We start from the raw sequence: 16,376 nt of genomic DNA on the forward strand, positions 1-16,376 counted from the left end.
GAACAGCTAAACTGTAGTACTGTAAAGCAATAACATTGTGCTTACAATAAGACAATAAGAATGTTACTGATTTATCTCCCCCTGGAAATACCAAATAATTGTGGAATCCATAATGGCTTTTCCTCTATGCAACCTGATTAGACCCTATTAGAAAAGGCTGCAAATACCATTCTAGGCTAAATTCTCTGCTCATCCATGTGATGATGGAGCACAATACACAGATGGTTGTACTCTCTGCTGCAGGAGACCTTCAGAGACAGAGAAGGGACTCCAGAATATGTTCCAGGACTTCATTTTGCCTCTCTTGTCTGAAGCAGATTACTTACACTCCATCTGCCCCAGGCCACAGTGCTTTAAAAGCGTAGGGTCTGGTCCAAAGTCTGGTGACCTTGGACTCTAACTGAATGTATGCTTCACAAACTGTATAAAATGAATTTGCCCTGTTACTTGATCTGCTCTGAGGCTTTAAGATGATGCCTAAATGAGCAGGCGGGAGGAAACCCTGCTGTCTCAAAGAAATATGTAATATGCTCCATGTCTGGTATCAATTATGCCATGGGAATCTCAGAAGCAAAAAATTTAACTGGTGAAATGGTCCCTTACTTCTTCACCAGAAACCCAGCACTTTTGTCTAAAGTTCAGCCAGGACCACTTTTGACTGAGGCAAGGGGGATCAGGCTTTCAGCACTTTCCCAGGGTATCTCTTTTATAGCTAAAATATTGTTCTGTCATTCCCCTTCAGATTATTCATGGTCTCTATAATTACCCTAGTAACATCTATTTTTCCTGTTCTTCTATTTACTGTTATGATACTGTTTCATTCCCAAAATTGTCAGTAATCATCTATCTCCCTCTGCTAGTTATTTGTTGAGTGATTTAGGAAATAGTGTAAGAATGTCTTAAGTGAATTGAGCTGTAAGACTGTAAATAATGCAGTAAGAAGCTATGCAGTATCTTCCAGGTTTTTAAGCACAATAAAAATATTTACTTAACAACCATCCCCAATGTATATTCTTTAGGAAATAGCTTTCCCCAACTATCTTCAGTGTTTGTGGCTTAAAACTAAAACAAAACAAAGTAAAACCAGAAAACTGAAAACATGAGATGTCATTAACTCTCCTTCATTTACACATACCAAGTCCAGCCTTGTTCAGTTTAACGCGAGTGTTTATTCCCTCTGGAAAAATCATGCTGTCAGAAGTAACAACTTAATGAACGATGATGAGCAGTAAATACAAAATATTTATATTATTATGATATGCATAGAGCCTTCAATGTCTTAAAATTGATTTATTGCCTTAGCTAATTTAATCCAACAATGAAGATGTCTCAGAGGGAGGAGGTGGTGCGATGGAAAAGATGGAATAATAACCATCAGATGGATCCCCTTTGCAGTCATACACTAAGAATGATCACAGTCATTATCTGCTTTGCTATTAGCAGAACATTGTTCTCTGAACACACTATGGGAAGTGAGGATTGAGGAACTGGGTGAAAGCGATGTTGGCTTCTGAGAAGTTGTATTTATCCAGCAAGGGCCAAACTGACAGGAGACACAGAGTCTGGAGGACTGGGGTGAGGCAGGTGTCAGCAGGGCTGCAGCACAGAGGTTCCAGGCCTGGGCTGAGAGAGGTGGCAGGACAGGCAGGGCAGCAATGAGGAGCTGTGGCCCCAGCACTGTTCTGGAGGCTGAGCAGACACGGAGCAGTAAGGCTTTGGGGCTGGGAGGATGATGGGAAGCAGGTGTGGTGAGAAGGCAGCTATCAGGGCAGGGTTCCAGGGGCAAGGCAGGCATGAAGGAGGGACACCTGGGGCAAGGGAGGACCATGAGAATGAGCCTAGAGCATAATGAGGAGGTGCAGCTCATGGCACCGCTTCAGATGTGGGACAGGCACAGAGGTATGGGCTTGGGGCTGAGGAGGGCCACCAGGATGGGCCAAGAAAACAGTGAGTCCCTGGCACAGCTTCAGAGAAGATAGCCTCTGGCAGCGCGTCTGACGTACGGGCATCTGCGGAGGCTCAGGTCTCAGGGGAGCGCTGCTAGGCCAGGCCCAGCGGATGGTAATGAGCTGGGCTGGGACAGGCACAGATGGGGACCTGGGTGTGGTGAGAAAATAGCAGCGGCACAGCTGAGAGGTTATGAAATGACAAAATGCCCAGACCTTGGCTGCATGCCCTGGTAAAATAATAAAAACGAAGGAGAAGGAAAGAAATCACTTGCTCTTGTAAGTCATCTGTGTCAAGACACAACAACATTTCTGAGGGGTCAAACACTGGCTTCGGTGTGTCATTGTCCAAGGCAACAGACTGTAGCCTGACGCTATGTTTTTCTTTGCAGCAAAGCTGATGAACAATTTACCATTCTCTCCTTCTCCAGGTTCTTGGCAGAAAAGAACCTTTACTACCAGCTCCACCATGGAAGGAATCACATTTCTGGTTTCTAAATTATTATAAACTTCAGAAGTGAAATAGTTCACACTATTGTCTTGTTATTATTGTTTTCCTTGTTTTTCTGAAAACTCTTTCTTCGGTTTAAAAAAGGAACATGAATGATATACACCCTGCAGCCAGCTAAAACTGAACATCTAAATCCCCAGAGAACTGAAAAAGGGTTGACTCATGTATAAGAAACTTGCTGAGTAATACTAACCCTTAAAAAAAACCTGCTCTGACTGTTGCAGACTATTTGCTATTCTTTCAGACCACATCCTCTACAAACAGAAGGTCATACTACTTCATGTTGCATAATGTCTGTGGCAGTTGTGCTTTCTATTAGCTTTATTGGTGCTTAATAAGAATACAACTATTTTCCAGTAATTTTGCTTGTTATGTCTCTATGTCTCTGTATGGTCATGCTAAATGCTGTGTCAGAAATTGCTATGAATAGAACTGCGACATTCCTTAGCACTGAGCAGTACTCCGACTTTAGAAAGGAGAAGTATAACATAAACCAAGCATTTTTTTTCCGTGTGGTGCCACCTATGTATGTACATGTATATTTATACATAAGTATATATGTGACATGCATATATGCATATGTATATAGCAATACACATACTGCCACATACATGACGGAGTGTGGTATTTCTGAATGTTGATGTTCAAACGTCCTATCACCTAAATATAACTTCTTACACAGAAAAGACAGTACAACCAACCTGCATTACAGACAAATTTTAGAGTTTAAGGCCTACTGGTAACAAGACTTTCCTGAAAGCTTACCATGTGTTAATTCTGCATTCCTTGTGAACCCAAAATTCCCATTAAAGTTGATAAAGCACAGTAAGCTGAAATTTTGGATCTTAAAATCTATTCACACAGGTTTGTGAATGAATATTGACATGACTAAGACTGTCGTCTTTGGGAAATTAGAAGGAAGGGTTTAAAGTTTGTTTACCTCAGAAATGGATCTTACTGTAACAATAAGAATCTGCACACTGAGGTGATCTTCCAGATCTTATTTGTTTTGCTGGTTAAACATTTCCATGATTAAAGGTGTCCAGAAACACACAGTGAAATGTCGAAGCTATGGTAGTATGTTATTGAGTACACAACCTCTAAACACCCTAGAAATGGCAGGTAGGTATATAAAAATATGAAGTTAATTCTCTAACATTTATCAGAAACTACAATGAAATCTGCCCTACTGGAATATTAAACCACAACTAGGAGTTGGGTTATGTTCAGCTGTGACAATAAGAGAATACACTTTTCTATTTTAATAGATCACCTTTTGATGTCATATAGCCTTTAGTCACTGTCTCTTAAACGGACAGGATATATTTGTTTTGAGAGAAACTTCATCTAATCTCAACATCAACCTATATTTGTTGATTTCAGTCCATTTGCCAAAGACTTTTCTCCACTGACCCAGAAGTTTTGCTGATGGTGCACATCACTTTATGCCACTTTCTTTGATGCGTCTTTACAGTCATTTTACCATTGTAAGAAAAGATCGTGGTTCTCACAACTACATTTCAGCAAAGCAAACATGCAAAGATATGCACTATCCTTACAGAAAATACAAAGATATATGTTTATAAATATAAACAAAAGTGCCATAGCTCTCAGCAGAACTGAAGATTTAACACTGAGAGCTAAGGTTTGCAGGTGGCTTTGGCCAAGACACTTATCTCTCTGTGACCCAGTTTTCCCATTTGAGAATGAAAGACAGTATCACCAAGACCTCCAGCTTCCTTTTATAGCATTCCTCAGACAGTTTGCTTTATCCAAAACACCTTGAAATGTAAGTGCAATGTACTCCTTGTTAGTGAGTCTGGTAGTAGAGAAAGAATACTAAATACCCTTCTGTCTCATACTGCACACTATTATAATGAAGGAGTACTTTCATTAGTTTTAAAGGCATTTAACCATATCTTTGAACTCTTTGAACGTACCAAGATTTGAAAATGATGATGATGACTTCATGAGAAGTGATTATCTTCCCCAAAGCATTTCTGATTGCTTATACCTGTGGTGGAAACAACAGAAGCACGATATTTCCCAGGGAATGTCAATGCTTTTGGTTTTGATGCTGATCAGAAGTCTTAAGTCTCTGGTTTAGAAGACTCTTTAATTCCCTTTTGTAGCATGAGCAAATTCGGTCTGAGTTGGTGCAACTAAAACAAAATCGTGATAAACAAGATTTTCACCTTTGGAAGCTTGATTAAAATCTGGCTTTGATCAAATATGCAGGCAGTTTTAAGTTTAACACAGGAAGAAAATTCATGATTAGCAAATAATATAATGCATAACTATTCAGTGGTCACAATATGCAAAGAATAAGACACTGAACACTAAATTAGAGAGCAAATACTGTGTGTTCAGTTTGGCCAACATTACAGGCAGACATTTTGCACATTCAGTTTGTTGGTGGGAATTACATTGACTTCTCCTAGAGTGTGGTATCTATTAGGCATAAACATTTATCCACAAGTTCAGACTACTGTTTGATAACTCTGCTTATACAGTGTTTTAAACTGAAGTGTGAGTTTATATTGGGGCTAAAAGGTGTATCCGGTCTCTCTGAACATGAGTCTGTGGTCATACATGGGCTCTGGGTGAATTTGATAGCATTAGGAAGGGACTACTTGAGTGCCTTCTCCCTAAGCACAATCCTATTAGCAGCATGGCCATACATAGCTATTCCTGCTCAGCTCAAGTCTGCCACTGTTCATCCCGCAGCACCTTGCAGCAGCATCAGATGACACAGGTTGCTGTACTGTTCTGTGGTCCTCTCCGGGACTTGGTTTCACATGAAGTGCCTTATCAGAGAGATACGTAGCAAGACTATCTTAAGCCATGTGGGCATCTGGACTACAAGATCTAGGACAGATCAGGCTCTTAGCTTGCTTGGTCTTGGACTTATATTTCACCTACCAGCATAAAGGTAGACTACATACAAGAGTGCTAGCAGGCTGCTTCCTACATGTTTCCAAATAAAGAAACAGAAAGAGAGATCTTTCTGCATAAAAAACTTTGTAATTTTTTCCATAGATTTTGTTTTCAATTTTTTGTTTGTTTGTTTTGATAGTTTCCAAATACTCTGGCAGAACTAGAAATTCATTATTTAATGTCTTCTTGCAGGGTCTTGGAACAGACTGCTGGAGGGGGAGGTCTCCGACAGAGATCTATTTTCATGAGAATCAGACATTAAGAGCAAAGTTCCTTTGAGTTTGGAAAGATTTCAGCCATACATCTGACTTTAACAAAACATCTGTCTTTGTTCATTTCCAGCACATTTATTTATTTTGAGAAAAATAACCACCAGCAGCCTATTGGTGGGGCTTGGCTTCCTGAGTCAGTATCACTCTCTCCAGTGCTAGCTACAGCTTTTTTATTTTCTGAATTAAGATATTTATTTTTTTTCTCAGAATCAACCAGTGTAGTAGATTCAGAAGTAGAAAGCACAAGAAAAAGGAAGAAATTGTGTTGATGTAAACCTCACAGTCCAAGAAAAATCCTGTTGTACACTACATTGATGGAAAAGTGTTAGTAGAAGTCAATGAAGGCTCATCAGAACAGACACAAGTATAAAAGGTGAGAAGCCAGAACATTTTTTTCAGCAGTGGAGTTTAACAGTCCATCTACCTACTCCCAAATCTGTATTTGTACAGAGCATTTTAAGAAGTTGAAAAAAATATCATTGGATGTCAAAACTTTCATTTCTCAAAATAGTTTCTACTGCTGCACTATCTCCTCATTACTTATCTAGTTTCTGTTTGCAATATACCTGGCATCAGCACATTCCTGGGTCTACCTACTCACTGTTGTGGCTGAGCTAACAATGGTTAAGACAACTTAGTGAAAAAGAAAATAACAAGCTGAAGGGCTGGCCTCTTTAGCTATTCAAAGAAGAAATTAAATTGCTTTGTTCAGCTTTTAACCAGACTCTTTGCACTCATATTCATGAAAACACATTCTACAATAATAATTTGTCTGTCATTAAGTTTTTCCTTTTAACAGTGTGGGAAAATAAAATTATGTTCAGCTGGCTTCATTGCTGGATCCTCAAGTGTATCTATTTGATGCTGGGGAATCATTAGCTTTTATTTTTTTATAAACTGGAATTTTGTGTGCCAGGGAACAGAAAAAAATAATTAAATGTCTCATCTGTGAATGAATATATATGCCAAGAAAATGGCTGGAAAGTTTCTTAAATTAAAAGTTGTATTCTACAGACAGAAAATCCCTCTGTATCAAAACACATATGGTGTTTTATTTTGGTAATTGCACACTTTTGATTCAGAGACTATCTAATTCATTTTCAGAGATTAAAATATTATTAGTTTTAAAATTTAGCGTTTTTCAGCACATCTCTCAGTTCTCAAATGTTCTATACTTCTCTGCTTTATAAATCTGGAAAAGATTGATATGAAAGTGGGAGGCTGTGGAAAAGGAAGAACATCTGACTCATGCAATTAGAAATCAAGGCCAAACCACTCTGCAAGGAGGAGGTAGTAATATCCTGGGAAAACTGAAAACTAGCTGTTAAGAACAAGAAATGCCAATTACATTCAATAGGTCTATGTGAGCCTGTGTAATTGGTGCATTGCTCTGAACATGTAGTCAGCTACACACATTTAAAAGTAACGTGACAGAAACTGACACTAGTGAATTAATTCACTGACACAAGTGACAAGTGAATTAATGAAACCAATTAAAATAACTGCAAACTTACTGGGGCCTCTTTGTATTTCAGATAATAGTTTGGATATGTTTGCAATTCTAGTGTCATTGTATGTCGTAACTTAAGGATCAAAACCAAACTTTTTCTTAGCATTTTCTACTTTTCCTGAGATTCTATGGATTCTATGATATTTCTATATTAAAATTATTTGGGCATTTGTAAATATTAATACAAGACTGATCATCATGTAAACAAACCAAAAGTTTTATTCTGAATAAAAATCCTTTTTTTATTTTATTTTTTTTGCTCAAAAGTGATCACTGTCTAATTAAAAGTTTGTATACAAAGCCAGCCCTATTTTGGAACAGAAGAATCCCTTTTTTGATTGTTGGAACTGTTATAACAGACTGCTGTTACTGATTCACACGGACAGCTATCATCTTCTTCTTAGCACTAGACACCTGACTTTATGGCTTATTTGCCTTTATTGCATATATGGGAGCTCTGTTTTTAATGAGCAGAGGTTTATACAGAGATGTCCTCTCCTACATGGGTCAAGAACTAAGATTTCAAAATGTTTTTTCTGCACCTGAAAAATTAAATAACTCTAGCACTGAAGCTGCGGCAGGACATGTGGGATCTCTCTGGGTGCAGGAAAGCAGAGGCCTGGTGAGACAGGAGCAGCACAGGCACTGCCAAGAGCCGGCTAAGGCCCCAGTGCTCGGGGAGGGCCTCCTTCAGCTGTACCAGGAGCTATCCAAGAGGATACAGGGGCAGGCGCGAGGAATTGTTCTCTTCATATTAGACCTCAGATTGGCCCAGATGCCTAAAAAGATTTATCTTTTTTTTCATGCAATGGGCAGAATCACTTTTAGTTCCTTTTAGTTTGACTAGCAATAAAGTCAGAGAGCTTTTCTGTGGGAGCTGTGACAAACATCGCTTGGGCTGGGTTACCTGCGTGTAATGGCAAACATGAACAATACAGCCATGGGAAAATGGATCCAGAAGATGTGGTAAAGGGGAAGGAGCAGCAAAAACAACTATGGCAGATTCTGGTGAGGCAAAAAGTACAACCATTAACAACGAAGCCTATGAATAATTATTAAAACCCACTAATAACTACCAGCAAGGCCAACAGAAACTATAGGAAAACCAGTCCTGTTAGTAATGATAGCAATGCCTTGCATAACACTGCAGTTATCATAACAGCAATTCCAGGGAGAGAACTAACAGCAGTTTCTGTTCTGCCTGTGAACCCATGAGAACCAAAGTCCCAGTCATGGTGCTGGGAGACACTACAGGAAATAGGGAAGTCCTCCTAAGAATGGAGTGCTGTTAACTCAGAAGCCACTGCAAATATGTTTGAGATCAGTAACTGAGAAAGGGATGAAAGCCACCCACATAGATTCCCGTCCCTCTGGGGCATTCCAAACAGTAAGCTTGAGGTGCAAGGCAGTGGAGCAAATCTCTTTATGCAGTCAATTCAGATAACCCTGGCCTGAGTAGGAACAATTACTGGTGGTGAACTCGAAACTACCCCAGAAATCCAACCTTGAGCAGTACCTTGATAGTTCACAGATTTATATATATATGGAGACTGAAAACTAAGGCGCATTGCAAAGGTGGCGTGAAGCAAGGTGAACTAAACCAACTTGGCCGTATCCTTGAGAACGACCTTGGTACTACAAGCTGTTTGTATTTCAGGTACAAGAGGCAACATAACAAGAAAAATGACTTGAAAGCAGAACTGGGGTACCAGCTGAGAGCTGGGAGAGGGATGCACCTTGTAAGGGGCAAACCCAAATGTTCAGCCTTTGTTGGTGCAGTTGGGCGGAGGTTATCCTTCGTGTTGGCAACCAACATGAATACTTGTTAGCACTTACAAGAGGCACACCAAGGAAGAAAAAGAGGTCTTTTCATATTTTATCCTGTAATCAGGAGGTGACAAGAGCAGAGGCTATCCCTTTGTGTGGTGTCTCATTGTGTGCTTCAGGGACTAGGTAAGATCCACCAAATAATGCTGCTTGTCATGTCTGTGTGTGTATGTGAGCTGCCTATGATGATGTACATTTCTAGCCTGTGCATAGGAAAACAAGTATGGTGCTAACAGTTACTCAGCAGTTATGGTACCTAGTAATATCAGCCTACGACTGGGATTCATGGGCCTCACTCCTGAAAACAGCCTTGGAACATCTAATGGAAAAATATTGTCCTTTTTCTGACCCTCAATTGTTGATCATTAGCCAGTATCCTGCTGAAAACAATGCTGAGACAGCAGGGAGATGTCTGTAGCCCAAAGGAACTTAAAAAAGCCTTGGAGTACAGTGTAGTACAGAAGTTCTGGTGAAATATCTTGGGAAGTGGGCTGCTCCCACAAACCCTCTGCAGCTGGCTGACATTCTCCTGTATCGAGACAGATTTTGTCTATGGTCAGAGAGCCCTGTTTTGTACGTGCTGTTCAGCAGATGGTTGATCAGCTTCCTTATACTGAAGTTTCCTGGGGATGATAATCCCCAACATGATGGCAGGTCAGGGGATTGAAAGCACCTGAAAAGAGACAATGCTTCTTCGGGCTTTCCACCATTTGAATGGCTGTATAGAAGGCAGCCCTGAAAAATACTGGACCTCTTCCAAGAATATGATCAGAGAGTCTATTTGTTCTTCTTTTGTCGCTGGTAATAAAAGCAGCAACCAAATCTTATGCTTATTTAATGTCTTGGATTAACAAAACAGCTGGAGGCTTAAGGAAACATGGTGTTACAGAACCACACCTGGCACAACACTAGCAAACAGCCCGAGCCCCAGAGCTCAGTCTTGCTGCACATCCTGGGCCCTGACAGGTTCAGTCTCCTGCTTACACTACACAGTCTCAATACAATTCTAGAAGCTGCTCTGGTTTCCAGGCAGGTGATACACCGTGGTGAACTCTGCCAACCACCTCCCTGGCATAGCTCTTGGAGAACGTTCAAACTGCCCCGGAGTCTCCCTGTCAACTTGGTTAAACGTCAAGGCAGGCATAAATAGACAAAACATGTGAGGTGAAGCCTGAAAAATTCAGATGCCTGTCATCAAGAATTAAGAAAAGATAAACCCTTGTTTAGGTGTGGTAAATTTTTCACTGGAATCCCCTTTGTCTATTATTAAGCAACAGAGGATATCTTGGGGGATAGTTTTAATGATCCATTCAACAACCCCATTAGCTGGTTTACTAGGAGCAGAAAAGCAGAGTGCAATGCAGCACAGTGGAGGCCTGCATATCTGCCAAATACACAGCACCTGAGACTGTACTCTGTAAATGGGTGCTTCTGAACAGTGTTATTACTCCTGTGGGATTTAGGTTGCTACTCAGTGGCTGACATAATTAGTCACTACTTTGCTATGTTTTTGTAACAGAGTCAGTATAAACTCACTGATTAAAAAAATGAAAATGAAATTGTACTTAGCTCTTTAAAGATATAAATGTGATTTATTTGCTGCAGGTAGAAGATAGTTAATTTCTTGTGTTTTTCTTGGTGTTCTATTGCTTTTCAATTTATCAGTCAGCTCTGTTGAACAGGCTGCGGAGTTCACTGCTACACTGTGAACTTTTATTCTTTATCCCAAAGAATACACATGAGAATTAGGTTCTCTGATTATATTTTGCTTGGAATGGTGCACACAGGCCAGAAACAGTATCTGCATGAAACCTCTGCATGCCTTTGCTTAGGGTTGTACACTTTCGTTCAGTCTTGCATACTGCTAAATAATGATATGAATCATAAAAACTACACCATTTAATGCAACGAGAAAGAAAGGAATACAGTCTAGTATAAAAAAATCTGTGTTATAGATATCCATGCTCACATCACTTAAACTTCATTTTAAGATTATATATCTCATAGAGCTGCTCAAAGATTCTGGAGGGCTTATGGCAAAAGATTGTGGCCCTCACATTGCAAAGTGGATTATATAAAGTAGAGGCCCTTTTCAGCCCCTCAAAGGAAGAAGTCACAAGGAAACTCTCTCACTTCTGCCCTTTTCTGCCTTCCCATTTGAGACACAGAATTATATCCATGCTAAAATTCAAACTCCATCCTGTTGCTTTGTTCTGTGAAAAAATGCAGGAATTTTACTACAATTACATGCCTACATCTCACTGTATAACACCTGACTGGTGGCTCTTTTAGTAATATACTATGTGACTCAACTTTAATTATTAATACTTTTTTTGAGAGAGAGCTACAGGAACGTTGATGAAGGAAGGGGGGTGGGAAGGAAATGTTATCTTTTTAGTAGGACTTTTCTAGCTGCATAGCTAGTCTTAAACATTAATTCAGTCCTGAACTGAAAAATTACTTTTGCAGATAATAAACTCTACATGTTATTAAATTATTAGCTACATTCTTGCGGTCTGTGGATAACTCCAGACTACCCAACTATTTCCCAAGCAATTGAAGCTCTTTTGCATCTTTTGCTTCTCTCCTGTACTTGCACATGCTCTAAGTGTGGCTCATCTGCTGGAAGTGGGGCAATTTCTGAAATTTCCGTATCTGCTCAGAGTCACTCATCATGTAACGCATGATGATATGGGAAAAAAGCAGAGCTTGGAAAAAGTCTTTTGAAATCAACTGTAGTCATTGTGGATATGGATTCATATCAACAGCAGCTATGTCATGAGGCACGAGAATCCTTCATTAGCTCTTCTCCCTGTTTATAATTATGTTTTAAATGAAGAGTTAAAAAGTCAAAACAGAATCTCACTACTAAAGCTCCCAAGTCTAACAGTCACTAAGCTACTTGACTGAAGAAGGGTGTCATAAATATCTGTTAAAAAGTACTACCAGCACAACATCATACTAAGTATAACTGTTCTTAGAGGGTGTTGTTTTTTTTTGTTTATTTTTAGAAATAGACTGAATTTGCGTAAGAAAGAAATTTTGCAGGAAAAAACAGCAATTTTCCCAGTGCTTTCTTATACCTGTTAGAGTAGTTCTGTGCAGTTCTGTGAAATCCACTCCCTGCTCTATTCAAGTCTTTTCTCTTATGTTATAGTAACTTGTAATAGCCTTGCGTAAATACAGGGAAAAAGAATCACACTGTTAACAGAGAAACATGATCAGGCAGAAAGGCAAGTAAAGACTTAAACAGAATTGGATTGATATTATCTGCTAAATGAACTTGAATTCTGTGAAGTGAATACAAGATACAGCACAAAATACAGCCAGCAGTCAGGCACTGAGTATCAGTTTGCTATTTCAGATGAAGATGCTGTCATCTTGAAGAAGTTTAAGTGTATAAATACTGGTAAATCCAGTGACGTGAATCCTGGAAATACATTAAATAACCCCCCATCACTGCTCACTGAACTTGAGTAAAATTGACATCTAAATGAAATGTTCTGTTTTGTCAGTTTTAGACAAAAATTTTGTATTGTCTAAATATAAAGAAAATGTGAAGCAAGTCCAAGGATAAAATATAATTAAAAGACTGAAAGTGATATCATTATACAGCAGTTACTTATAGTTCAGCTTGGTTAGTGCAGTAATCATCCTGCTGTTGGGGTCTACTGTCTAGGGTATTTCTAATATTGTCTGATACAGGTATCTGGAGAAAACATACCTTGTACATTTTCAGGATGACACTGGGGTGTCTGAATTTCTCCCACTGTAGTTTTAGAAACCTGAACATAGAAGACAAGCCCCTGATTAATTTGTAACTGTTTGGAAAAGCACAGTCACATTTGACATGACATGTTAACTAGAGTGAATAAAGAAAAACACTGAAAACTGAGAAACACGGTCCTGGTAAAAATAAATGCAATTTCAAGCGACTAAGACAACCGACGTGGAAAAAATATAAAAATAAACAAACAAACAGGGAAAATATAAAGACGACAACACTACAGTAAATTGAATGGAGCAAAAGGAGTTTTTTTGTCACTGTTTTTTTTTTAATCTAGAAAAAGGTAATTTCTTCTGAGACTGACTTTGATCCATTTTGAACTACCAGATATAACCCTGAAGAATTCAACATGTTTACTCATGAAAGCGTAAAAGAACTTAACAGTGAGTTTTCACGAGTGAAATTTTGATTTATTTTTTTGCATTTTTCTCATGTCAAGAGAAAGAAAGTGGAATGTCATTTCTTTAGGGAGTAGCTTTTATATTTTATCCTCTAAAGCTCTTAATCTTTCAGAATAACAGAACTCTCATCTTCAACTCATTTGAGGTTGAGACACAGGAAAACCGCCCACGTATGGTCACAAGACTAAGTATCTAACTGTTTAAATGGGTACGGAGTAGAATAAAAACACATCTTTTTACCCTCAAATATTAATTGTCTAATACATTTTTCTGACTATAGATAGTATTTGAACATCATCTACTCTATCAATAATTCAAAAAATTTTTAAAAGAAATAAAATGGAAAGACACTTGTCTTTCCCTCCAAACTCTGAGAGCGCTAAACATCACCACTTCATGGACATTGCTACCACTTAAATTAAAAGAAACAAAGAAAAACACAATACACAAAAGAAATACTGGGGAGTGTATGCTGCTTTTAAGATGGAGCAAACTAGACTGCAAGGTTAGCTGTAGTCTTTCACCCTCACATGAAAGCGTGACAAACTGAGAAATTTTGCCTGCTAGTCACCTGGACACCCTTAGAACCACATCTTCAGGAGAAAGTTCTTGCTTGGCACTTAAGACCATTAAGAGCTTTCCTGGCAGTCTAGCGATCTCCAACCCTGAAACAAATTATGTAGCAGCTGGTCTCCAGACGTGAAGCCCTATAAGCCGGAGCTCTGTAGCAGCAAATCGAGTGAATTGGAAAGGCAGCAGATAGGTCTTTGTAAGAAGGTACTGCATGGTATCAGAAGCCACTCAATACAGAGATATTCTTTGCCAAATATTTGTTTAAACAAATGACGGTTTTCTAGTGAAAACCTGCTTAGTAGAAAATTGGTGAGCAGCCCTACTTATCACCTTTTTATGAGGCCCCATTCACAAATGAAAGAAACAATCTATATCTTACAGAACCTGTACCATTGGACTACTCAAAATAAGACCTCGCAGATCCAACTAAAACTAAAAAGCTATAAAAAAAACATATTCAGATGAATGGAAAGGAATGGGAATCTCACATTCCATGTCCTCTTCCAATGCCATGAAACTAAAATCATCCATTATTTAGACTATTCATATATTTAACAGGTCATCTTTAATAGACATATGTTAAGAGCTGTGACATCTATCAATTTTAGAGCCATCATGCAAGGTATAAACCTCTGACACTGGTTTGTGCTCTACTTCAAGAATATAGACAAATTCTTTCAGTTCTAAAGCTTCTTTCAAACTGTTATGTCCCTAAACTCTGTGCTGCCAGAAAGACAAAACTTCCTACGAGGGTAGTATTCTAATAACATAATGTTCTCTTCTGAAAAGAAGTAGCATGTGATCATTGTAAAAGCAGCTCTTTTTTTGTGGCGAGGATTTGTGTGATCTGATGGCCTACAGATGTGCACTGAGAACTGCTTTCGGTCTCCTTCCTGTAGTCTACATGCTTAGTCACTACAGCTATAAATAGTCCCACTCCTACTAGTTTTTATTTTTTTTCCAAAAGAGCATTCATCAGCCCCCTTCACAGGAAGATTTCTCTCAAGGGGAAAACAAGAGCTTGGACACATGTATGGATGAAACAGTATTTGTTAAAATTTACAAAAAAAAAAATAATCAAGTACATGGCGTAGTTTCCTCAGAAAAAAATATTTGAAATTGCTGCCCTCAACTCCCACAAAAAAAATTTAGCTGTTAGTGGGCGGTGCAGGAGGAGCTGGTAGGAAGGAGCTGGTAACAATTACTAGTCAAAGTTTTGGTCCTTGTTGTAGTCCGCCTTCTGGGACTTGCCACATGTATTCTTTATTGCAAAAATCTGTTGGCAATTGTTACTCAGCTCCTCAGAAGGCAGCCTGAGAGTGATGTCAGCTTCCCAAGGTTTCTGCCGGGAACGGTTCTTAAAACAGCAGGAAGGAGTCTTTTCTACCCCTGTGTTTTGTTCATTATTCTCAGCATGTCGTCGATGATATCACACTCCTGTTATATTGGGCTTTTGCCAGAAAACCTTAAAGAAACTCAAAGAGGAGGTCTGGTCTAAAACTAATTGAAGAAATCACAGGGAAAAGACTTAACAACAACTTCAGAGAATTACTTCAATCCCCAAATATTCCTTTCACCATGAGGTGCATGACTCCTTCTTCTCTTTTACAAAGAATTGGGAATTTGAAAGGGGCCCAAACCTAAATTCCAGTCCCAAATTCTCCACATATTTTGAGGAAGTATTCATTAAGGTCTGAACTGTGCAGCTGACCCCACAGTAATGGATGAATGAAATGGTGAGTTACAAGCACCTGAAGGGCATAGGATGTTTATAACTTTTTTATTTTAAATTAACCTATTTGATTCCCATGCATGTAATTGTCCAGGCACCCCTCAAGCAGCACAAGTGAGGGGGAAGAAGAATTAACCTACCCATAAGCTATAAAATTTAACCAATGGCTTTCCTGAAAACTAAAAGCAGAAAATCTAAAGGTCAGTCACATTGCAGTTTTGGGTGCCTAAACCAAATTTCATTATAAATCTAAACATTTATGGTTTTCAGTTTATTTAAACGAAAACCTCAATTTAAGGCAAACTCTTCTTTCTCTCTTTTTTTTAAAAAAAAAGAAAAAGTATTTTCCTGAGCAGGTTTTGTTAATGTTTAAACACCAGTTGGAATTTTATGGGGCTTGGTATTTTTTGCTACAAATGAAATAATATGCAAGATACCAGTTAAACGATCTTCAGAGTGACAGAGAAATAATTAATTTTTCATAAGATAGTTTTTATTCCCCTTAAATCCATTTCAATTTCTTAACTCCTCTCCCTAGGCATTACAGACCTGACTCACGTACTACGATGAGTAGTGGAAAGCACTCTCTGTACGCACAGATGCTTTCTGTGACACGTTGGAACTGGTATGAAATGCCTTATAAGGTATTGCACTGCTTTGGCCTCACACAAATTATTCTGAGATTTTTTGGCCTGAACTGTATGAACTAAAAAGTTAAGTAATCCAAAACCTGCAGATGTACAAGGCGGAAAAGCCTGGTGGGGATTAAGTGATGTGGGGTTTTAAACAGATACGTTATGCAATAATACGCAACCAGGGACATGGGTTAGACTGCTTCTTTGTGAGAGCTTCTCAAATCTTTACCTTTTCATTTAATTAA

General features: G+C 38.8%; 1 protein-coding gene across 6 annotated transcripts in view; it reads right to left on the reverse strand.

The window, feature by feature from the left end:
* SLC44A3 (solute carrier family 44 member 3) overlaps positions 1–16,376 on the reverse strand; it is a 104,939-nt gene that overhangs the window by 52,219 nt on the left and 36,344 nt on the right. The window contains exon 1 of one of the 6 annotated variants that reach the window (XM_080602887.1): positions 12,728–12,751. The exons of the other annotated variants lie outside the window; for them this stretch is intronic. Coding sequence (XP_080459013.1) covers positions 12,728–12,736 — 9 coding nt within the window. The 5' untranslated portion in view covers positions 12,737–12,751. Of the gene's footprint in view, positions 1–12,727; positions 12,752–16,376 lie in introns of those variants that run through there. 6 annotated transcript variants of the gene reach the window in all.

Source organism: Anser brachyrhynchus, assembly GCF_964034855.1.
Source record: "Anser brachyrhynchus genome assembly, chromosome: 8".
NCBI lineage: Eukaryota > Metazoa > Chordata > Aves > Anseriformes > Anatidae > Anser > Anser brachyrhynchus.